The sequence below is a fragment of the Tinamus guttatus genome, unplaced genomic scaffold (genome assembly GCF_059628265.1).
Source record: "Tinamus guttatus ecotype Peru unplaced genomic scaffold, ASM5962826v1 Tinamus_guttatus_pri_ptg000530l, whole genome shotgun sequence".
In the NCBI taxonomy this organism is placed as follows: domain Eukaryota; kingdom Metazoa; phylum Chordata; class Aves; order Tinamiformes; family Tinamidae; genus Tinamus; species Tinamus guttatus.
In genome coordinates this window covers 5,705,772-5,730,329 of record NW_028289064.1, presented here as the reverse complement: position 1 = coordinate 5,730,329, position 24,558 = coordinate 5,705,772, and the positions used below count along the sequence as shown (strand labels likewise).

Below are 24,558 nucleotides of genomic sequence, written 5' to 3'. Positions count from 1 at the left end.
TCATGTTTTTACTCAGTATTAAAGGCATCAGACTCATCTGACGAGCTGACAGAAAGCGTCAGTGTTTAGACTGAAGTGCTAACCATCTGTTCGAGGTTGTAGGCTTGACTGTCACTAAAAAAAAGAAAAAAGCTACATCATCTTACAGGGTGAAAGGATAAATGCAACTCACAGTTATGGATAGCAACTACAATTTGCAAGTGTCAGGAGTACTATTTACAAGTCTACATTTTTATATAAAATTACAATACGTATTTACATTCTGTTTCTTTAGTAGCTTCTCCCGATACTGTTTCAAGTCTGGTTCAGTTTTAGTTATTTACAGATGTTTAATATGTAGCATTTGATGCTTTGATGTTCTCTTTGTTTTCTTCTACTTCATATGAAGTTCTTTATTTTAAATAGTAGTTACATTACAACGAACTGGGACATCTAACCCAATTACTTTTGGAAAATGTCACACAATACTACGAGAGAATGCTATCCAGAAAGACCAAAGCTGTTAACTCAGGCAAACTAATCTCCTAGCAAGTTACTAGCCATTTCAGTTCCTGCAAGTATCCTGATTTCTCTAATCTCTACAGTGCTCTGTGTACAGATTGTGTAACCATAACCTCACCGCCTCACAGCTGCAAAGAACAGACCTTTTCAGATGAATGAAGGAGGATGGCAAGAACTGGATACGTTTGTGAACTATCCAACTCTATAACCACCAGTTACTGATAAAATAACATTTACTTCCACTACTGGGCAGTATTTTTCCTAAGTAATCCCATCTTGGTTGTACTTTTGTGTGTTCCTTAGTAGTTTAGCTTCTTTAGCTGTGGCAACAATTATAAAAATGGAAGACATTGCATAGTAAGAGTATGCAAGTCAACACAGGGAACTTGTTTTTCACTCTATTGGCAGAGTGCATCAAAACAGAACTGAACTCAAGAACTTGATTTATTGACAAAAACTCCCAGTGCAGTATCTGGAAAGTCTTACACTACTTCAACTAAGCATCCAGCAGAACCATAAAGTTACATGTACGTTGGTAAACAGGTCTTGGACTGTCTTCTGGCATAAATCCTGGTTGGAACAGAATAGCCCACACCCAAATTATTAATTTTTTCTCTTCTAAAACAGGATGGTAACAGCCTGAATTAGCTTCTTGACCCTTGCCTAGAATTATTTGGGCCAAAGCCGGGCTACAGCGGGGACTATTCTAATAATCTATTAAAAAGAGTAGGGGTTGAGTGTCAGGGGATTTTATCTGGCCTGGTATTGCTTCTTAGTACAAATGCAGTCCAAGGCCAATCTGTGGGGGGAAGACTTAGTCAGGAGAATCATTTAAAGACCATCACACCAGGACAATGGTTTCCCTAGACTCTGTCATACAGGCAAACTCAAGCTTCACTCCTGAATAATGTCTAGAAAAAATGAGACAAGCTCTGCACCTAATAATAACAGCAATGACATTCAATTTCCAGCAACAAATTACAGGACCTCATATCAACCATGTCACTAGGGTTATTGGGATTTAATTTAGATTTTCTTTAATTATTAGAACTATTTTGTTCCTTTAAGAGTACATTATTAAAGACACCAAAATAAATTCATTTCATTAATAGTTCAATTATTAAACTATCTCTGTACTTGGGTTACTCAGCCTTTGGAAAGCTTTGTAAAGTGCTCTCAAGTTCTCTGACAAAAAAAAAATACAGGCTGTGTCTTTATGAATGTTTCGGAGGCATCACTGAAAGCTATCTGACCCAAGCAATTTAAGATACTAACGCAGTATTGATAAGATATTTAGCATTAAATAAGTGCCTACTTTATTTCTTATAGTGATAATTTGCTGGTATAAAGTGAAATTGGATGCCTGGTACAGAAAATTTGTAAAACATTATTACTTGGATCCTAAATTATTATGAATCCCGGTGCTTTCAAAGCATTAGCAAAAGGAAAAATTCCAACAGTGATTTAGAAGTTCATTCATGTCAGAGCTATCTCCTGGGACAGTCTTGAATGGAGACAACTGTTTTGAAAAGCCATATGGCTTTTCCACTAGCTTAAATATCTCAAAATTTATTAATCATTAATAGTAGCTTCCAATGTCAAATAAGAAATGGAATAAACCTCTAATTTTGTTGTAGGGTTTCCCAGATCGAAACTTTGGAGATCAAAGCTAAAATACTAAGTTGGAAACTGATAACAACAATCCCCAAATTAAAATTAGATAATGATTTAAAATTTCTTTTCAGTAAAACAGTAGTTAAAAGGTGGTACTGTGGACATCTGTGACAATGAAACTACTTATCTACTTTAAGATATAATCATGCTAGTCTTACATTTTAATTAAGCAGAAAAGTAACGTGCAGAGACAGACAAGGATTCATATCTAACTCCCTGAGGGCTTCACAAACTACTCTGGACTTGATGGAAATCACAGATCTCGAACGCAAGAAGAGAGAGAGAAGCAGTCGAAAGCTTCACAAAGATGCCTGGCAATGGGTCACTCCCAAACACCTCAGAATCATGACTTAGCCTCTGTTTTTCCTTAAATGAAGGTTTTAAAATGAGCTTACAAAAGTTACAGAAAAGAAAAAAGGTCAAGTCTGAGAGCTTTTGAGAGTTTTGCCTACACTCAGTGTTGAGAAACAGTTGCTTCTAAAATGGACTTTGAGTTTCCTATTTGATTGATTGAAACTGTCAGAAAATTACTAAACATTGCAAGACAAAAATAAAAATCTGCAAGAAATGAAAACACTGAATCTCCTGAAGGTTTAACTGGAAACCACAGCCCACAAAAGTGAGGAGAAGGTGGAAGGGAGGAAAAAAACCTTGTTTTAAGAATCATAGTTTAGAGAGTTTTTATAAGCTTTCCAGTTTTATTATGTATTTGATGGCTTATTCAAACTGCTTTGAAGCTAAGAAAACTCGCACTGATTTTTTTAAGGCTTTCCATTTTTCTGAGGTGCCTGCCTTTCTCTCCCCACCCCTGCAACTGTGCCTTGCAAAATATACACTGCCACATTGTGACAATTATCGATATAAATTTGAGAGATTTCTATTTGCTCTTGACTTTACAGTAGTTTAACATAAATTCACACTGGCAAAACCTGTCCATTTATGTAAATTATACCAAATTTTTCATTTCTCATACAGGACAACATTTACGATTTGCAGTCTGTTGTTACTGGAATGCACAGACCAGACAGTGATCGGACCAGCAAGGTCTGGTCTGGACCACAGACACATCCCTAAGCTAGGCCAGAATAAAATAGTGTCAAGATTGGGCACGTGCTAACTGAAAGTCAGAGCTTCTTAATAAGCTTAGAAACTCGTGGATTCCAAATCAGCAAATCCGTATCAGGTAGACGTATCATTTTGCTTGGAGCTAGTTTAGACATTTAGAAGAATGCAGCCTTGTGAATTGCAGATGCACAATAAATTGCTGGTCAAAAAAAAAAAAAAAAAAAAAAAGAAGAAGAAGCGATCCTTTTGCCATAATTATTAAATTTTAGCATTCTAAAAACAGACAGACACCACTCCAAAAATCCAATATCTCTACAGCCAATAGAGTACTGATTTCTCTCTGATATACACATTTTCCCCTCCTGCTCTTGCATTATAACATTTAAGAGGAGATCCCATATTTTGATATAATTACCTGATGGTATTTCTTCAGTATGTTGTGCATTTCTGCTACATCTTCACTTGTTATAGTTTTGATGATATATCTTTTGTCGTAAGATGTATGAAAGCGGGCACCACTGCGCGCTTGGGAATCATTGGCAAGTGGTGCACTTCTTGTCAAGGAATTCTGTCAATTAGTCAAAAAAAAATCAAGTCAGACAAAAATATGCAAGTTTTAATTAAAACAGGTAGAGAACACATACAGTTATTTTAAAATCTTTTTTCAAATCATTTGCACTAGTTGAACTCTACTATAGCATGTATCTCAAATCGACAAATCACTTCAAGATATGTGCAAAAGAAAAGAGTGGTTGAAGGAAGGTATCGGCCATCAGTAATTTAAAAATCACTCATAAAGTTGAATTAGATTTCACTGTGCTTTGCTACATATATGTTATCGGCTCTCAGGACAAACTACATAGTCTTATAAAAAAGAATCATCATATTACACCACAATAATTATACATACAGGATTCATTAGCAGTATCATTTTACAACTGAGCAGTGTTTTTCTTGAGTGAATGTGATCTGGTACACAACCCAGGACTGAGAGTTAGATTCTGAGCTCTGGCCCCAGAGCTATTCCTGTGATTTGGTATCTAGCCCATCACCATCCTGTTCCTCCTTTTGTCAGATAGACCTAACTACCTTTAGACAAGCTCAAGTGCAGCTGATCAGTTAATTAGCTAAAGTTCAAGTTAATAGCTTGAATTTAAGAAGCCACTGGAACACATGCAAGTAAGTGTCCATATTTAGGGTTGCTTATACTTTTAAATTGTGTATAGGAATCCCACTGGCCTCAACGGACCTTGAGCATATTTAAATCCTATCACATATGTGGGATGATTTCTGAATTTAACATTAAGTGAAAGAAAACCAAAATATTTTCCCACAAGGCTTCTTAGTTCAAATGAAATATTCAGGATCAGTAGGAAAAACAGGAATGCATTGCCTAAATGTACCAAACTTTAATAAGTTTTCCTGGAATGAAAACCTAATTATGACACTCATGTAAGAAAAACACATCTTTGTACACTACTCCCTTTTTATAGATAGGTGATGATTTTTGATTTTTTTCTTATAGAAAAGTGATGTTTTCTTCTCCTATTCTCTCAATTCACTACAGAAATAAAGGATACAGATGTTCCCCTAGTGCTTGCAAATAACCAGTTCTTTCAGACTCATGAAAACAGAACTTTTGGGACAAATACTGTGGACTCGGTTCCTTCCTTAAACTGAGTTTTCATAGTCAATTAACAGATGAGAGTCCTAATAAGACAATCACTCCTTCCAGTCTCAGCTACCTCCATCACAGTTTTCAGAACCTGATGCTGCATGACTTCACATGGTATGAAAACACTAGTTATGGGAACTCAGAAAATAGAAACCTGCAGTAATACTTATTTTCTATCTGTTTTCAGATGTTCCATCTTCAAATTCCTTCCCCACTTCTCCACCACTGAAATGTTTTTATATGCTGCGGAAGTCACCTCAACAGGAAAGGTATCATAAATGGATCAAATCCTCTTAATGTTACATTTGTTGTCAGGGCTCTGATGGTTTGAAAACTGAATTACAGATTTGTCTTAGAAACTATCCTTTGTAGGAGGCCTCTGGCTTCTAGAGCCAGGGCAAGACCTCTTCAGAAACAATGAAAAAGCGAAGACGATACAGAGGACTCAAGTTAGCATTAAGATAACACACATGAACATTCTTCCCCAAAAGACTTCTCAGGAGTCGGAATGAAGGAGAAACACTTCAGAATAGTTTCACTACAAGTAGAAACATGCTGCTTCCAGCCAAGCGTCTCTGGAGATCAATAGTGCAAGCAGTGTGTTAACAGAGGTACACCACGAGATGCTTCTTCTCTGGAGCAGTCTATGTCTTAAATTCAGTAATTTTGAGGCCATAAAGGGACCAACCCATTTTTACTTCAAACCTCCCAAATGTCTATGCTCATGCAAGCATAAACTGCTTCATCCGATGATTAAAAATAATATCTAGTATATAGGTATGATTATGTAGCAGCCCATGAAAACTAATATACATTTATCCAAGTTCTTAATATGTTAGATTCTCATGTTGGAATATGATACTTGATGCATTTCAGTACAGACAGCACAAGCAATACAAAATTTTGACTTATAAAGTGTTACAGTTGTTCAAGTAAGAATCAACTAATACTCCCTTTACCATGCTTCCTTTCATTACAGCTCAGACAACATTTAAAAAAGAAACTAGCCAGATTTGGTAAATCATGTTTTTTTCCCCTGACTCTTGTCTTTTCCAGCAGTAGCTGTTTTTCTAGTGGAGATGAATTCTGCCTGATTGTTAGCTGCAATAACAGCTGATTTGCAAATACAACTATCATTCTAAATATGCTGCTAACAAGGGAATATAGTATTCCCTTGTATAATACATCTGTATTATATTCTGTACATGCAATAAGTACTTAGCACGCAATTTACTCTTTCTTAATGCTTTAAAAGGTTAGAAATGGTAATGCATTTATGAGCAGATGGCTATTTTATTATTAATTATCTATATCAAGCTTAATAAGAATTCACACAACTAACATTTTATCATATATATATATATATATCTTTTTTTTAGGAAAAAAACATTCTTATGCTAAGCAGTGCTGTTATGTTCATGCTCAGGTAATCCAGATGCCCTCTCTGCAATATTCTGGCTTTAGTAATTATTAGAGGTTGAAAGGATGTTAAATACCAAATGTGTTTATATTACAATACTTCTGGTGTAGGGAAAGCTAACTTACATGTTTAACCTAACTCTGTAAGCATAAACCAAAACATTTTGTGCCCTATAAATTCAGCTATGCCAAATACTAGAAAATAAATAGTATATGCACTGGAAATGGAAGAGATCCTTTGCTGGAAAATGTGTCTTTTGAAAGATAACGCAAAAAAATGGCTAAGAATATCTGGCACAATCCTGTCTAAAATGCAGCCACTAGTAAACCTAGAACTGGTAAAAAAAAAAAAAATCCCAGTCTAAAATATCAGTAATAGTACATGTAACATTCGATTTGCATTGTACGCCATGCAGATCATGAAAACCGTAGTTTGGACTATTAACTGGCCTAATGTATAGAATTGTGGTTTTTTTACTATCATACGCTGTGAGACAGCATATGGTAAAATATTCCTATAATCAATATGAGTTTTGCCACAACATACACAAAAATTTCAGGGATAATTTCTACAAAAAGTGAGTAAAACAGGGCAATAAGATGTTCTTTGGACATCTGGGCACAAATGCAGTGGGAGGGAGGCTGACTCAACCTGCTTGCAGCCAGCAGCATAGGGATCACTCTGCACTCGTGTTCGACAGGAAACTCAGATAACGGGGCCAAGCACGGCGGCAGTGGTTCCTCCTTCGGCAGGACTTTCTCAAGGGATTGGGAAAGAAATAGAGCCTGAAACTCAACTATATTCATTTTCTAAAGGATTTTCAAATGCCAAGCAGGTTAAAAAATGAACAAGTAGAAGTCCATAAGCCCCTGCCTATGAGCTGAAGGAGGGGGAAAGGCAACAGAGATCTATCGTGGCAAATACCAGACTGAAATCCCTCTGGCTCCACTTCTAAGACTAAGCCCAATATGAACAGATGGAGAGAAGCCACTTCTCGCCTAGAACAGATCTGCGAGCCACAGAAGGAGAACAGGAAGGATATCTTCCCAATACGGAAGAAAGCTTATCCTCTTGAGGAGATATGGGTTTGATGTTCTAACAAGTCTTTTATCAGCACTTACTGCTAATACCAAACACTTTCACGCTGTATAAGGAAACAGTGGAGAATTTCTCTCTAAGATGTCAGAGCCTTAGTCATTGTAAGCTAACAAACATCATGTAAGCAAACCCAAAATTCAGAGGAAAACTGGAAAATGGGGTCTCAGACTTCCATCCGCTCCGGATTACCACAGCCATCCCCTGTTCTGCCACGAACCGCCTCACCGCCGCACAACTCAAACATCTGTCAGCCACACATATCCCGTTCCGCTTAACAGCTTTACTTAGCAACTCGCTTCAAGTCTCCCGTGCGGAGCGTTAGTGCTCTGTCAATTCCCCATTCTCTTCTAACTTGCGAATTTTTAATCTCGCGCCTGCTGGGTTTTTTTTTAATTATTATTTTTTTTTTTGTCTTGGGAGAATGAAAAGGTTTTGTATTTTTTAAGTGTGAATACTTTTATGAGGTCGTTTAAAGACTATGCTAAATTACTTGTATAATTACTGACACAAATGAAGACACATTTAACATGACAAGCTCAGGGGTACCTCTAACAGATAAATTTCTCTTTTATATAACTCTCCTTCTCTCCCACATGGTTTCCCTCAGAGAAATCACTGCCTGAAAGCCCTGTTGCCCTCACATGGAGCAATAGAAGAAGGATCACCTGCAGTTGCGCTGAGCGGCAGCAATCAGAAACCCTCATCTTCAGTGCTGACAGGCTCCAGATCACTAAGAATTTACCCCATACCACAGAATTAACTATGGATAAAATAATCTACGTGGGGGCTTAAATATAAATGGCTGAAACCCTCACTATGCAGTATTTCATTTCCCAAAGTGTTCTTGATGCAGAAAGTTAATCAGCACACTTAAATTGAAAGTATTCATTTTACCTATGGTAGGAACTCGATCTGCAACAAATTAAGTGAAAGATCATCTAGTTTTACTGTAGATCTGGCTATTCCCTCCAAAATGATTTCCCAGATTCTGAATAATCTGTAGAGATTTTTTTCTTATTTTCTATGGTAGAATTCTATCAGGTAAGGAAAAAAAACGTTTCCCCAGTGTCCTCATCTGAAAATCTTTGAAGTTTGCAGGATCTTATTTAGAGTTTTCAAAAGAATTTAATAAATTATAATTAACTCAACTGTCTCACATGATAGACCACTTATATTTTCCCCATTTAATTCCTCAGTGAAATTCCAAATCTTTCCTTTGGTTAAGGCATAATTTCCTGAAAGATGGTGCTGATTTTCCAACTTCAAATATAGATATTCACAGCTGTATTTATTCTATTTTTTAAGTATTGCATAGCTGAAAAGGTAGGTCTAATTTTGAATTAGAATGAGTTCCTTTTCCAGTCTTTCTTATTTATTCTTTCCTAAAGTATCTAGTATTGTTTTTCTCCAAGGATATTTATATAGTTCTTTTCAGTTGTAATCACAGTTTGTAGCTTGGACAGGTTTTGTATCTTCTGCAATTTTTTACTACTACACAAAATGTCAGTTGCTCACTAGCAATTAAATTTTGATCACTAACATATAACAACCTCTTTATTATTTACACATATTCATTTAAAACAACAATTAGCATTTTAAAAATCAGAAAGTCACCCACTATTAAGTCAAATACTGTATAACAGGCATCCCCAAGAGTCCTACAACTTAGCTAAAAATATCAACTAATTTTTTTATCTTTTGAAAATTTACCTTTTACACTGGTTAGTAAAAATTGCTAGAATTATTGTAATTAAGTAGTAATAACATTATTAATAGCGCTAGTTACACAAATACTAGTCATCAGAGAAAACAAACTGATTTTGAAAGAGACTTTGCTTGTTTCTAACAGCAAGGTAAACTCTTTGGAGCTATTTGTTTTGAAAGAAACAATATTTGTGAGTGAACACGTGGAGTAGAGTCATAGGTCCTGCCACTAAAGTTCAGAAGAGCTTTGCCCCACTCCATAATTGAAAGCTATATTGCTGACTGGGGCAATATTGTCTTTGCTTTTAAAGACAAAATGCTGGTGGGGCTCTTCCTCTTCTGCCCACTTTGCTTAAAATGTTCACAGCAAGAATATTTATCTCCACAATGGGAGGCCAGGGATTAGCCACAGACTCCAAGAGGGTGGAGAGATTTAAAGGTCAATTTAATTAACTCATTCTAATCTTTTACACATCTCATGTAAATGTCACTGTTTCTTGAGCAGAACAGATTATATTTTAAAAACTTGATGCATTTGTACTGTGTTGGATATAATAGAAACACTTAATTTAATTAATCTAAAAAGGAAGCCTAATGGCAGTCGTTTTTGAAACAGAGCTTATCTAAAAAAGGAAAAAGGGCAAGAGAAAATTCTCTCGACAAAGTAAGGAGAGGTTCAGAAGAACAGTAATCTTTCCAACTGACTGGCTAAACAGCTTCTCACTGATCTAAACCTTTCACATTTTGTAAAGTCAAGTCAAAGGGGGAATTGCAGTTCCTGGTACTGTGATCTCATTGAAAAGTTGCAGGATGTTAAAATGAACATCGCAAAACATTCTGCTTCTGTTTCAGTGACATAGCCCAAGGAAAAATCAGATCAAATCCCAAGACACCTACAGGGTGCCACTGGGGAAACTCTGCATGAATGAATAGGCCAAAACAAGCACGCAGAGGTGCTCCCTTACAAGGAGAATTATAGTTCAGTGGAAAAGATTGGCAGTGGTTCACGGTTGTTAGCAGAATCCTGCACACATGATCGGGCTGTTCTCTTGTGAGAGTGGTTACGGTGGCAACGCCTGCCCTACGAACAGGTTCTCATGAAGATAAGCGTACAGCTTTCCCCAACTTTATTTATTTATTTATTTTTAAGAGACCAGGAATCATGGATATAAGCAAACAGGTATATAAAGTTATGAAGCATATTGGAAAGAAACAGTATGATACAGCTGCACAGAAAATCTCCAAGAATCTTTGTTGTAATTTGAAAAAAAAAAGTATTTTGGGGAAGATGTTCATGACAGTGTTTGGCCAGAGGTTTCCAGAACTACTGTTACAATGTAAAAGCAGAAGGAACAATCCCAGAGATGTTTGGCTTTGTCATAGGTTTATTTTCTATGTCAGCATAGAATGCTATACCATTCTCCTTGAGCATTTTCATGTCTGCAGTATGATAGCACAACAGAAGGTGCTTCATATCAAATAGCTTTTTATATATATGTATATTAGAAGAATGGCTTTGTAGTAAGACATTTGTATCAAGTCTTATATTGTCATGTTATGGAGTAGAAAACTTAGTTGTTATTGCCAGAACTTTGCCTGATAAAAATTTTGGAAAGTATACTCCATTATATCTGCAGGTTGAATCTATCTGACAATCTAACAAGAAAATCTTTAAAGAATTATAAAGTTCATAGTCTGGACTATAAAATACCTCAAGAAATTCTTCTGTATAAAAAGTTACGAGAGATACCACAAGCTAAAGAGAGAAACACATCAGAAGTGAAAAATACCAAGTTCATGTGGTTCTCTATTAATGAAATTGCTTAAAAGCAAGGATCATCAACTTTCATTTTAGATTCCAAACTTTTACATATAGAAATAATAAGCATCTCTAAACATTAAAATGCACTTGAAAGAACATCTCCCACAAGTTCTTTATGAACTTTACATCCTATACAAACAAGCTGTACAAATTTCTGCCACAAACAGCCAAAGTCATATGAAATGTAAACATTTCTCCTGCTACACTAAATGCTAAAACTTTAAGGAAAATCAGTTTTGGTCTCTCTCACTCCCAGTAAAAGAATCAGCTACACCGGGACTGATGCTCTCTTGTATAAGCAATTCTGTTTTATTGGGCAAGAACCTACTTTCCCTCTGTTGAGCCTAGTAGAATCCAGATTTATGTAAACTTTAAGCAAGAACAGATGTGCTAGAGGGTAGTAAATCAAGATACCCTTTCCAGAGCAACAGGAGCAGAAGGATTTGCAACAGTAGGAGTGTTTTAAACTTTGTTTGGGGGGACAAATTTTCTTCATTCAGCTGCTAACTTTTAATTTCTCATAATTGTGCAGTGTACAGAAATTAGTTCTGTAATTCTTCCAGCATAATTGTATTCTTGGGCTTTGTAAGATGAGAAATTATGGCAATCAAGTTGAAAGGAAACTCAAAGTTTCCTTGTTTCCCATATATTTTGACATGAAAAGAGGCCTTTCTGTACAGTAGATTTTGCAAAATACATGTCTATGGAAGCAGATGTAGAAAATAAAAGTTAAGTTAGGACCATAGTGTGCAATTTACATTACTACATCTGTTTTTGACTCCACTTCTTTCTATTGGAAACAATTAATGTTCTCTGAAATTTTCTTGTCAATGCTAGGACAATCTTAAGAGTTTGAGATTCCTTTTTGATGAATTAGAAGACATTGACACAAGGTCATTTTGTAACATAAAGTAAATTTTTTCATTTATTAATTTTCTGTGTTGTGGAATTGCTTTGACTCTTAATTTTTTTCTTGGGTAAGAGATCTATATACATACTACTACTACACAACAGCACAAAGAACAATAATAAATACAGCCAGAATATTTTTCTCATTTGATGTAATAAATATCTTAGTAATATGTGACAAATAAGAAGGATGATAGGGGTCTAAGGAAACATTTTTTGACATAGGAAATGTTTCTTATCCTTACCTGAAGATCTGTCATAACAGGTATATATTAGCAAATGCTGACTAAAACTCAAGGTTTACCTACTTCATACTCTATTTTCCACATGAATAAAGAAACGTAATAAAGAAAAAATAGCATCCCCCTCCCCCCAAAAAACCCAACATCAACAAAAAAAAGCAAGCAAACAAACAAAACAACAACAACAACAACAACAACAACAAAACACCACTCATTTTCTAACAACTAAGCATGTATCTCCGGGAAACTTCAATCCCATCTTAATACTAATCAAACCATTTTTCAGAAAAGCACAACTAGTTATTAAATAAGCTTATTGGATAGATTACTGAAGATGCCTCAAGAAAAGAAGGTGGTTTGCCTCATGCGAAGGGAGGCAACTCATTTCAAAGATCCCAAACCCTCATTTTTTAATCATCTCATCACTAGTAATGGTTTTCTGGAAGATATGAGCTGCAACTCAAGGGGAATTCTCCTGACTTTGAAATTAGATTGCATGCAAAAGAAAATGGACTTTGGTAGTTAAGTCTCCTCAAAAATAAGAGGGGAGTCTCTGTATTAATAATTCATATATGAACTAGACCTGTGTATGTATTGACAAATCTACCATAAAGGTGAATAACACAATATCAAGCATTAACATGAACATAGCTCAGTAGTTAGAGTGTGCACTACCAAATTTTTTTCATGAGGTACAGTTTCTGTCTTTCCTTATGAGTAACGCTATCTGTCCTCTGGAACAACTCATATAGGATATCTGCAGAATACTATGAAAACTAAAACATTTGGAAAGAACGTTCTTTTCAAATGCACTGATGTATCTGACTAATGAACAAGGTTATTAGGCTTATTTATCTACTAGTTTCTCTAGTTTCTCCATTAACAGATAAACAGATTTATCTAGTTATCCATCCACTAGTCCTATCTTGATCAATAACTGGAATGACAATGTTCACAACTGATTAGGACTCCTTTTCTGAAAACCATTTTATAAATAATAAACTATCTGAAGTTATTTGTTTTCTGATCCACAGGTTTCTCAGTTTAGTACTGCTTTTTCCAATTCATTTTTGGTTCTGAGCATAGACTATCATTTTAACCAATGTTCATTGGAATGATTTCCTGAGCACACGTTCATCTAAAGTGAATGTATAGAGAGTCCGCTTGCCTTTGGCAAATTAGATTCCATTTTTAAACCACAGGGAAAGCAAACAGTAAAATGAAAGCAGCTTTTACTTTTATTGGGATATATCCCTATCTCACATTTGATTCCAATTTTACTTGAATTTTCATTTATGTGTATTTATTTAAAATGATTTAGAATTTCAAAAGTGTACTCAAAATGTATTACTATTTTCAGGATTTTTAAATTTTATTTTATTTTATCAGAACAGTCCAGCAGAATAGGAATTCAGAGTCATAAACTGCTTGGAATGCAGAAAAGACTAGTAAAGACAGATCTCATTTTCCTGTGGGTCAAAATTAATACCATCTAACTTCTGTGGTTCAATACACAAATTTGAAATACTTAATAGCATTGATTTTTTTTCTTTAACAAAAACTGTTACATTTACACCTATATATGGTTACATTCTCTTCTTTTGGGTTGTTTGGATATATTGTCTAAAAATCCCAAACCACATAACTACAAGAAAAAATTTTTGGTTTTGATGTGAAAATATGCACATTTTTAGTGACACTCATATAACACTGTTTACCATTGTCATCATTAATAAATTCTAAGAGCAGTATAGTATAGTTACAACACAGCAATTGCTGTACTAACAGTGGCACAGATGAAAACATTCTGCAATGCAATTTTAATTGTGCGCCAATTTTAACTAATGACAGCATCTTAAGTCTTCTAAAACACACACACTGAAATGTAATCTGATTGCCTACTAATGTCATCATCCCATCTTCTAAAAGATTTTGAGTGTTAGCTGACACCGTAATTTTAAGTTTTGGAGCAATCACATCTCTCTTCTTTGACTCACTGATCCTTTTCCTTTGTCAAGGAAAAGGAAACCTTTATATAAGGAGTCAAATAACTTCCCAAACAAAAAGTTCCTCTTTAATCCATTAGAAAAATTGAACCCAGGAATGCAATTTGATATTGTGGGGCCAACTGTCAGAACTGTTAGTGGCTTGACTGTAAAAACTGCTGAGCCTTAACATTTCTTCAGTAAAACGGGAAGTAAAGAATTATGCAATATGATCACACCAGCTCCACCAAAGGAAAAAAGTAAGAGCAAATGAAAAAACTTCCCCACCTGCTGGCAGAAAGTCTTACCAAAGTTACAGTGGCCAAGTATTGAGACTGCACAAGCTAATCTTCACCTGTACTCCTGCAAGCACCGTTTTAAGCAAGCTATGCATTTGTAACACACTGCTTGAAACTGAAAAAGGAAAAGCTGATGAAGAGGATCGTTGAAGGAAATAGATTTAGGTTTAGGCTGCAGCATTCAGACCGTTCTAAGTAATACAGATGTGAATATTATGACAAATCCATTTTCCATTATCTGTTTAGCTACACAAAACCTAATATTAAATATCTTCTGATATTTCTTAATCACAGGGTACAGCTTCTGCCCACATCAAAATAGCTTGGAGGAGCAAAAGAACACGACTGATGTGGGTACTGGGTACAGTGAGTGTTACATAGGATAGAATGAGATGTCTAGCAGTGTAACTGGTGTAGGAATTATTGCTATATCTGAAACAATGTATATTAAGAATAAATAATGACAAAGAAATGACAGTGACCGTGAGCAGACTGAAGCAGAGTTCAAGAATTTTCTGACTGCAAAAGACAATATTGCCAACACAAGAGCAATTTCCTATTTTGCAGTATGTATGTCCCCTATGCAAGTTATTTGTTCCCACATTCCCGTAACAGTGGGAGAAGGAGATGCAATGCAGGAGTAGGAAATTGGCTGGCCATACATCCTACTTCTAAACCAAAAAAACAGGAAGAAAACAGAAGGCCGTGGTCTTTTCTGAAACTACATCTCACATAGGCATGTCACTAGAGCAAGTGTTAAATAAGTGATTCAGGTGAATACAGCATCTCATGTCAGTACTGTCCAGACATTTTTTCTTCTGTTTCAAGAGGCATCAACTCAGAGCTTTAATAGCACGGCTTGCGGGTGCTCTAATGGGAAATGAGGAGACTTTACCAAGGATAGTAAAAAGGTAAGAAGTAAAAGCCAGCTTGGACAGATTGTTCTGGCTGCTCATGGGGGAAAGACTTAGAAAGTACCTCTTCTTTCTTGATCAGTTTTCTTCAACTAATACATAAATACAAGCACTTTGTTCCAGCATGCGGACTTGCTATTCACAAGTACAGCATTGCTAACCTTTAAAAACCGATCACATCACGAGTTTAGGTATTTTGAAAGCAAACTTACCTGAAAGTCTTGATCATCAATTCCAAACCTCTCTCTTAGATTACGGAAAACCATTGGACAATATTCCTTAAATTTGAAATGACTTGGCATGTTTTCTCTGAAAGAATATAACACCAAATCAACTTCCTTCACTTGCATATGCAATTAAGTAATTCTGGAGTATTCTGTCCCAAGTCTGTTCATACAAAGCAGAGAATAAGGAGATTTACAATTTCTCTTCTAACGTCTTCAAAAAAAGAATCAGATTTGGGCTCAGCATATTCTTTTTTTTTTCTCTTTACCAAATTTTATATTTTTTATGCAAATATATTTATTTGTCTCTAACAAGACATATCAGAACTGGATGAAATAAATACAGATTGCATTTTGATTGCTTTTGCATCTGGACTCAAAGTCAGAAAAGAATATCTTCCCTTTGCCCTGAATATCTCCAAAAGGTGAAAAAAATGATTGAATTATAGAAGAACTACATCATGTGTGACATCAGAAAGTAATGACAACATCAAAGCTTCAAGAAAATTGTGTTCATTTTGTATTGAACTGGTTCTCATGCCCTATTAATTTCAGGCATCAAACTAGAGAAAAGTAATTTTGAACTTTGCCACAGACTCATATGACACAAAATAATTCTTTCCTTTTTACAAGTATTTTCTTAACGTGAATTTCATTTACACACAAAACAGTATTAACAGTTTTGTATGCTGCATGTTCCACTTGTGGTGCACCTTTATTTTTAAGAGATGGGGATATTACATTAAATCATCCTAATACTTTTTGAGCTCATCTATGAATAATATGGCTTCCTACTATGAATAATAAAAGCTTGCAAAATATTCAGCTTTGATATGTGATTTAAATTCTCATTCTTACTCAAATATTTCATTTAAAATATTAAAAATATTTGTATGTGATTTTATACTTAAAAAAAATCAAAATGAGTATGTATATCAGCTACCAGTAATCACAGAGTGAAATATTTTAACATAAAATATATACATAAGGCAATAATATACCATATGGAAAAGAATACTACCCAGCAGCCCCTCCTGTTGCTTTTTAGAATAGCACAGATGGTTATGCTAAACACAGGATTAAATTAATCATCAAAATTTCAGTCCCATCAATTGAAAAATAACATCCACTACCCATTTCTACAAAGAATTGTTACTTGTACTTACTTGTTGAAAAGGTGATTGTCCACCTTTATCTTTGAGTATGCTTTGAAATCATCTGGCATCAACATAACAGGGATTTGAACATGGCTCAGTTCATTGATCTAGAGAAAACAGAGTATGTTTTAGTTGCTGATGTCTTTTCAAAGATGCTGCATGTGATTTAATTGTGAAGAAGTCACTCGGTCTACTGTTTCCTTTTAGTGTGCTCTGGAATTAAGCTTAAGAACAGAAAAACAGATTGCTCTTTCCAAATGCAGTCAGAGGATCAACAGTATGGGAGAGAAGAAATAGCGTTCCATACTTATACCGATTTCAGGGAAGAGGTGTTTCAGAGCACTCCTGGAAAATATGATTTATGAAAGGTCAGTGATGATGATGTCAGCAAAACAGTCTTTAATTTTAAAAAACTCTTCCTGTTTAATAGAGCTGCATTTTCTCTAGATAATCCAAATTCTGCATTTGCAGAGACTGTTAACCTTCACAGTTTACAAACTAGTCTTAAACTGAAACCTACACTGAATGCACATATTGTGAACTTAATAAGCAGAGACTCGTTTCTTATATAAGCTCAGAGCTCAGTTGAGTTTTCATAAAAAGGCATTAAGGTCTTTTTTTTTTTGAATATTCAATTTAATTGGTTTCTCGTATTTATGCATGCCATTTATTCTTTCTAGATTTGAAATAAATATTGTCAGTCTTCTCAAGACTAGGATTTTACAAACACAAGCACCCACTTATTTTCAGAAGCATCCACTTATTGCCGTGTGTTTATGAGAAAATGTAAATGAGTTCACAGTTACTTAGTTTGTAGACATGTTTTTATTATTATAAGTATTAATCTACAATTATTTTTATAAATTTTAACTACTACATGATGAACATAATATCCATTTGGGTGTTAAAAAGAAAAGACGAAATATCCACTACAAGAAGTAAATACTCATTGAATACATTTTACCTATGCTCCTGTAGTGTTCCAGCCCTTGGTAATGTGTTTTGATCTACACGATCAAATCTTTCTGCTCATGCAGAGCACATTTTGCTTTAGCCAAATACAAACTCTTGGTATGTGGATGCAAATGCACAGTAGAGGTGGTTATAACTAAGCAGGGGTGACTCCAGGCGGGCTGCTCCTAGCAGTTGTACTTATCCAGCATCGCTTTCCAGCTAACAAGTTGTTAGTTCCCTGCAAATACTACATTGCTTAAGAAAAGCTTTTTGAGAAGCCTTCACTGAAAGAGCTACAGGTCATAAATATAGGAGGAAATATGCTCTTGCTAATAGAAAGTAGGAGCTTTTACTGAATGATCTTGGGCAGAACTGAAGATTAAAAAAATGCAAAAACAATGAGTTTTTTTCACTTTTAAACAGAGAAAAGAAATCAATGCAAGCAGGTACGTCAGAGAGCCTCAATACTTTCCAGTATTTTTAAGTCTCAATAAAGCTCCTCTAGCCATGTCTCATTTCTGTTACTCATATCCCTTGCAGCCCACAGTAAAAGAGATAAAAATCTGTTGAATGTGCTTTACGAAATACTTCTTTGTAAAGCCCTTAAAAGCTCTGCAGTTATTCAACAGAGGCTAGAAATGAAATATGAAGATAGCTGAGACTGGCTGAACAACGTGCTCTTCTCCTTGACGTTCTAGGGAGAGGGCTCCTTCCTCCTCCTGAGGGGAGAGAAAGAAGGAGCTTCGGGAAATTTGTGCAAACACAGCTGCACAAGCCTAATAAATCACCCTGACACCTCATTAACTACGACATAAAATAACAAAACATTGATCGAACATCACTAGATCTAACATACAAACTCGTAACTACAGCCGGTATCACTGTACATCAATCTCAGCCTGCGACCACAGGCCACTTCATGGATCTACCGAATTAGCCTAACTGTTGTACGAAAACACTAGACTCAAGCAGATATATTATACAAGGAAACACAGATATGAAGCTTTAGATGTGCTTACACAGAATTATCTACTCTTTTAAATTGCCGGATAGTACACGAAATCCATGCTTGAAGAAGTACGAAAAGTACAAACCCCACTACCACCATGCATGCCCCATCACCAGGCAAAAAAATACAGTCTAACAGAATTTTTTGTTGAATATCATGCCTTTTTTTTTTTTGAGAATATTCACCCAACTCTGAAGTAAATTCTTCAGTGTTTTAAGGCAATTTCTCTCTACCAGGAGAGAGAAACAAAAACAATCCCCCTGCTCCACCGCTGCCAATGATAGACATATAGTACAAGTGACCTTTGGTAGTGCGTCCCAGGTGAGTAATGGCATCTCCCGGCACTGCAGGCCATCGATTCATTTAAATCTCTCAAGTAGAAGATCTGCGTCTTTGTGCAATAAACCCTTTAAAAGAGATTTGAGCAGGGCGGGCCTGCTGGCCTACGTGACATCGGAAGGAACAAGCGTGTTGCTACATCTTGGCGGAAACTGGAACCACACAAAGGGATCAGTTCTTCACCCTGGCATCACTATGTAAATAAACTGTCATGTTAAAATGCACAGAAAACAGCCTTAGCCTTTTAAGATCAAGTTTTTGCTTCTCTATGTCCTAAGGTCATGTGTCACAAAAGTTTAAATAAACTGCATATGATACCAGTACCATGTATTTTGTGCATCTCTTCAGTTACCAAACATAATTAGCTCCCTTAACAAGAGCAAATGAAATGTGATGTGAGGGTAAAAATTCTATATTCCCAATTATAACAAAATTGTGTTACAATAGCTGTAATAATGCCAGGAGAAATCAGAAATATCAATTTTCCTCTATTTCCTCTCCTGAATGTAAGAAAATTAAAAGCAAGAAACAATTTTCCATGAAGCTAATCAAGATACATAAATGAAGCCGAAAAGGCTCACTAGCCAGAAGACTAACCTGTTGATGAGAATTCAGGACCAAACATTCACTTAATTATAATTACTTCTAAGAGAAACCATTCCTATAGCATCTCTACAATAAATGCATATGGTTCACACTGAAACAGAAATAGTTCTTTCAGTCCTGCAATGTAAATTCCTTTGAAGATGTGTGTCTATGTTTGTGACAGAGACATCCCCCTTGGCTTGCAAACTTTTAAGGAAGATGATTTTTAAACCCTTAGATGGACATTGCCCCTTTAAATATATAGTGCAAAGAATCGTGAGAGCCCAGAGCTGCTCAGAGCTGCGCTGGCGCGGGGGCGCTCTGGGAAAGGACGTGGCGCTTTCAGGCAAGAACCTACTGATTGCAACTCATTTTGCTCCTGCAGGTTTAGGATTGAATTCACACTGTCAGGAAAACAGAGGTTGTAATTAAACTGCAAATAAGGGAATAATAAAAGCCTACTGGACATTGAATAAATAGTAAGACTCAGCTGGTAATGATTCTGAAATTAGCACACAGAGAGGTGTTCCCACAAAGCCATCTTATATTGGTGACATTTCAAATAAGCTTCTCTAATTTATATCATTTGAAATCAAGCAATGAATATATCATAAATTGTTAGGCATTATTAATGGCCCTTATTTAATTCAAATACATTCACCCTAAACACTACATTACTAGGGCAATGCATAATTAAACATTAGTTTTCATTCTGCCAGAACATAAGCAGCAATAAATTGTTTGTATGCAAAGCAGACAATGAGATTTTTAAGCAGCACATAATAAAGGCAATTTACAGCATATACTGCACGTTTCGCTGGAGGAGACAGAAGAACCATCCTGTTCTCCACAGATGAAGCCTGACCCTATCAGTACGAGGCTGCAGCAAAAAAACGGCATAAAACACTGGGATTGTTGATAAAAATATTGATAAAACAAAAACACAGAAGATGCCACGTGCCTAAACTTTCCTCCCAAGCATCCCACAAATCCTATAGATTACTTAGCAATACCTAACGGATGCTTCCAAAAATCTCTTTCTATTCAAAGTTTTCATTTCTGTGGTATCTCTATTTAATATCTCAGCTTTAATATACAGCATCGATACCTTTAGCCTTTAATTTAAAATATCAGTCAAGCAGACTTACATTGAAGTAATGGAGGGATTAGGTGTTTTCACGCTCAACAGCTTGATAAAACATCTTAAATCACAGTTATGGCTCTCAGCAGTTTCAAATATATGTATTTCAAACATATATTCCTTCTGATAATGTGTGTGGCTAAGCTTGAGAAAGTGCTACTTTCTTCTCAGATCTATTTTTCTCTTAGCTCTGATGCTGAATGAAAAGCTGTTTCTCAGCAGCCTGACATACCAAGATCAACAAACAATTGTTTTGTTAGCCTGAAAGTCAGATGCATTTTTCAATAAATTACTTATTTTTAAAACAGAGTTTGGAAGAAGTGGGGGTGGGAAAGAGTTCAAAAGAAAGGAGCTATTGAGGCCAAAAAAAGAAACGCACTTTTAACACCAACAGCAAATCTCTCTGAGATTTCCATGTTCATCATTTTCTTTCTTCTTGAGCATAGGAGCTTCTTATTTTCTTCTTCAGCATAGGAATTTGTGCAGATCTCTGAAGATTGGGATTTTAGACAGTATTTTTCATTAAGACACAGAGCCACCATTTTGCTGCATCGATCCAGACATATGCTGCTTCAAAGGCATAGCTGATTCACTTGCTTGTAAGTTAATGCTTATAAAAGATTATAGAATCATGGAATCATTATGGTTGGAAAAGACCTTCAAGATCATAGAGTCCAACCATAAGCCCTTCTACACCTTCCTGCTAAACCATGTCCCCAAGTGCCTCATCCACGCATTCATGGGCACACTGCCAGCGACAGTGACTCCACCACTGCCCTGGGCAGCCGATCCCAATGCTTCACCACTCCTTCCGTGCAGAAATTTGTGCTAATGCCTAACCTGAACCTCCCCTGGCAAGCTGGTTGGCTTCTAGTGGATTACTCTTACAAAGGAAGGCTACAGGGCTGAAGAATGTGAATAGAAAAGAGGAACCGGGGGTATATATAACATTTCAAATTTAGGAGACTATTATGCTTCATTTTTCCGGCACCTACTTCATAACTGAAAACCATGCAGGCTTTATGAAACAGAGGTTTTTCCTGTTCACTAGAGCACACAGAAAATAAACTTTATCGATGTTATTTATTTTATTATCCTGTAAAAAGTCATTTTTAATGCTGTCCCCCCTCTGCGGGGAGCACCAGAGAGGGTTAAGGCACAACGGGCGCAGCAGTGACAGGCACCGCTAGGCATCCTTCCAATAGCCAGATGTGGAGCAGGCTGCACTGTCGCTACTGGGACAGTAAATGCTTTGTATTAAAGTATATGCGGAAAAGCAAAGTGGTTATTTTACAACTCTGAAATCTACCTTGAAGGATCTCAAAAGGGTGGAAGAGGTCAGCAGCTAATCAACTTTAGTGGAAGACATTTGTCTGTTAGAGGGCAAAACTATCATTTGATAAATGTCATTTGACAGTCTAAATTACACTCAACACTATTCTTGCAAGAGAAATAAAAGGTTAAGCTAAGTTATGCTGTAGAGAAATAAATCAATTCAGCAACATACTTTTTAATTTGCTTTAAACGAGCTTTTTGTAGTTTCAGTCGTACAAAATTCATTCCCCTCCCTTTTTTTTTTTCCCTAAAAGGACAAGGTAAAAAATATCTACCTAGACATTTGTTATTAACTTTAAAATGTGCTAGGACTTTAAATACCACAGAAGACTTCTGCTATATATGTGGTTCCTTAGTTAGTTATTCAGAAACAAGTCTTGAACTCAAAGCAATTATTTGACTATGAAGAAAATATAGCGTAAGTTATAGGATATTTAATATTCTCTGAATCTTTAGGATCACTTTCACTTAAGATATATAAAGATGCAGAAAAAACAAGACAGTATAAAAGGCCACGTAGCTGTAAGAAAAATATGCTTTAAGGTTTCCCAGGTCTGAAGAACACCCCCCAGAAAATCACTACTGATTATTGGTTCAGCTGTATCTATCTCTAGACTGTCAGCTTTCAATGAAAGCAAATAATCTACTGCTCGAAATGTAAGCCCAACTGAGCCCAATATTTTTCAGATCCCATTAATGCATAAAGGCACACTTTCCCAATGTGCTAACCACACAATATCTCAAATCCTTTGCAAAACTATCAAATATATTTTATGGCTTTAGAAATTCTGAGAAATAAACACATCAGTTAAAGATCATTAAAACTTTTGCAGAAAAAATAGCAAGGCTTTTCTGAAGTTTCTTTTAATTAAAAAAACCCAAACAAACAAAAAACGAACCATAAAGACTTATTATCTTCACAGTTAAAAAAAAATCTTCATGAGAATTTAGTTACAGCTTTCAGCAGTAAAATGAAATATATTTGGTGAGGGAGAGCCTGTAGTGTGCCCATCCATTTGCAAACAGGATACCATGACATACTCAAGCAAGTCCCAAACCGGATATTGTGACATACCAAAGAAAGTCCCAAAATAGAGAAAAAAAAAAAGTTTTGCAGAGCATTAATTTCTTGTTGTTTAAATTTGGAATATCAAGGCCCCAAATCCAAGCAATGGATTTTATAACTTGATTATCACTCATTCTCAGATTGTTTGAAGTGACAGTGTTTAAAGAGCACCTACAATGAAAACTTCAAAGTCACATTCCCTTTATAAATGTTTTGATGCAAGATTTTAAACTCTTTTAAGCCTCTTGTACAATTTCACAGTCTAGAAAATCCAGAACATCTGCTGTACAATGTCAGACAAGTGTAAAGTCACATTTCTACAGATTTGGTTAAACTTTGTGTGAATCTGCTTGCACCTTTCAATGAGTGCAAAAATTAACACCTTAAGATGTGCCAAATAACCAGAGTCCAAATATAAATTAATCAGCTCAGATACAATGACTGTCACGATAATCCCTCACAATCCTAAAAAAACAGGAGAAAAGTGAAAGTGTGAATAAATATACTAGTTTATACTAATGAAATTGAAAATAGAATATAAGAAAGATGATTTATTTACAGAGGAGACTTTTGACAAGTAAAACAGTTTGAGTAGCAAATGGCATACTGAAATAAAAATGCTATCTCGAGCCAAAAGGAAACCGTAAAGCAGTCAAAGTCTTTCAGACTCGGATGAGCAGCGATGCGCACAATACAGATGAGCTCATCATTGTTTTCTAATGTAGCGGTTAAAAAGGAAACAAGACAAAGCATCCAGCGACGGCTACTTAGCAATTTGCAACCTATTAGCTAGTGAATATGCCACAAAATTGATAAAAGAATGTTTTACTGCTTGAGCAGAAATAATGGAACCCGTTTTTTCTTAAACTTATGTGCTGAAGTTAATGCACTGCACTGCATTTTTTCATAGCAGTAGGCATCTTCAGATACTGTTTGAATTACTTGTTCAAAATATATATCCTTGTCAGAAGGACTGATAGCCACACAGCCAATAGCTTTCTGATTAAAGAACAAAATTCTTATCTGTCAAGGAATATAATTTACTTTACTCGGCTTTGTCCTAAAATCTTCATGAGAGCATATCTAAAGGAGGGGAGCAAGCACTTCTAACAAAAGTTGGATTTTATATATAAAACTCTCAAAATAGACAAATGCTCTGCTGATTTCCTAAATGACCTATTGTGAATTCTGGTAGAAGAGTTCAACAAAAAGGAATAAAATGAAGTAAAATTATACCAAAGGACATGAAATATTTTATTCCATGAATCATATTACTCATATTTGGAAAGTAAAAAAAAAAAAAGACCACCACCACCAAAAAACAGGCCTACAAGAGCCTATTAAATAATGCTATCTTTCCAAACGGCTTTTAAGAACATCTTTGTCAAGTATAACTTTTCTCAATGAAAGTAAGAGAAAATGAATTCACAGGAAAATGAA

At 35.6% G+C, this 24,558-nt stretch overlaps 1 protein-coding gene across 1 annotated transcript in view; it reads right to left on the bottom strand.

Moving 5' to 3' along the window:
- The window catches only part of PIP4K2A (phosphatidylinositol-5-phosphate 4-kinase type 2 alpha), a 94,924-nt gene that overhangs the window by 27,653 nt on the left and 42,713 nt on the right, over nucleotides 1-24,558 (bottom strand). The window contains exons 2-4 of the mRNA XM_088533979.1: nucleotides 16,699-16,796; nucleotides 15,521-15,617; nucleotides 3,656-3,808 (exon numbers count right to left, since the gene is read on the bottom strand). Coding sequence (XP_088390105.1) covers nucleotides 3,656-3,808; nucleotides 15,521-15,617; nucleotides 16,699-16,796 — 348 coding nt within the window. The remainder of the gene's footprint in view (nucleotides 1-3,655; nucleotides 3,809-15,520; nucleotides 15,618-16,698; nucleotides 16,797-24,558) is intronic.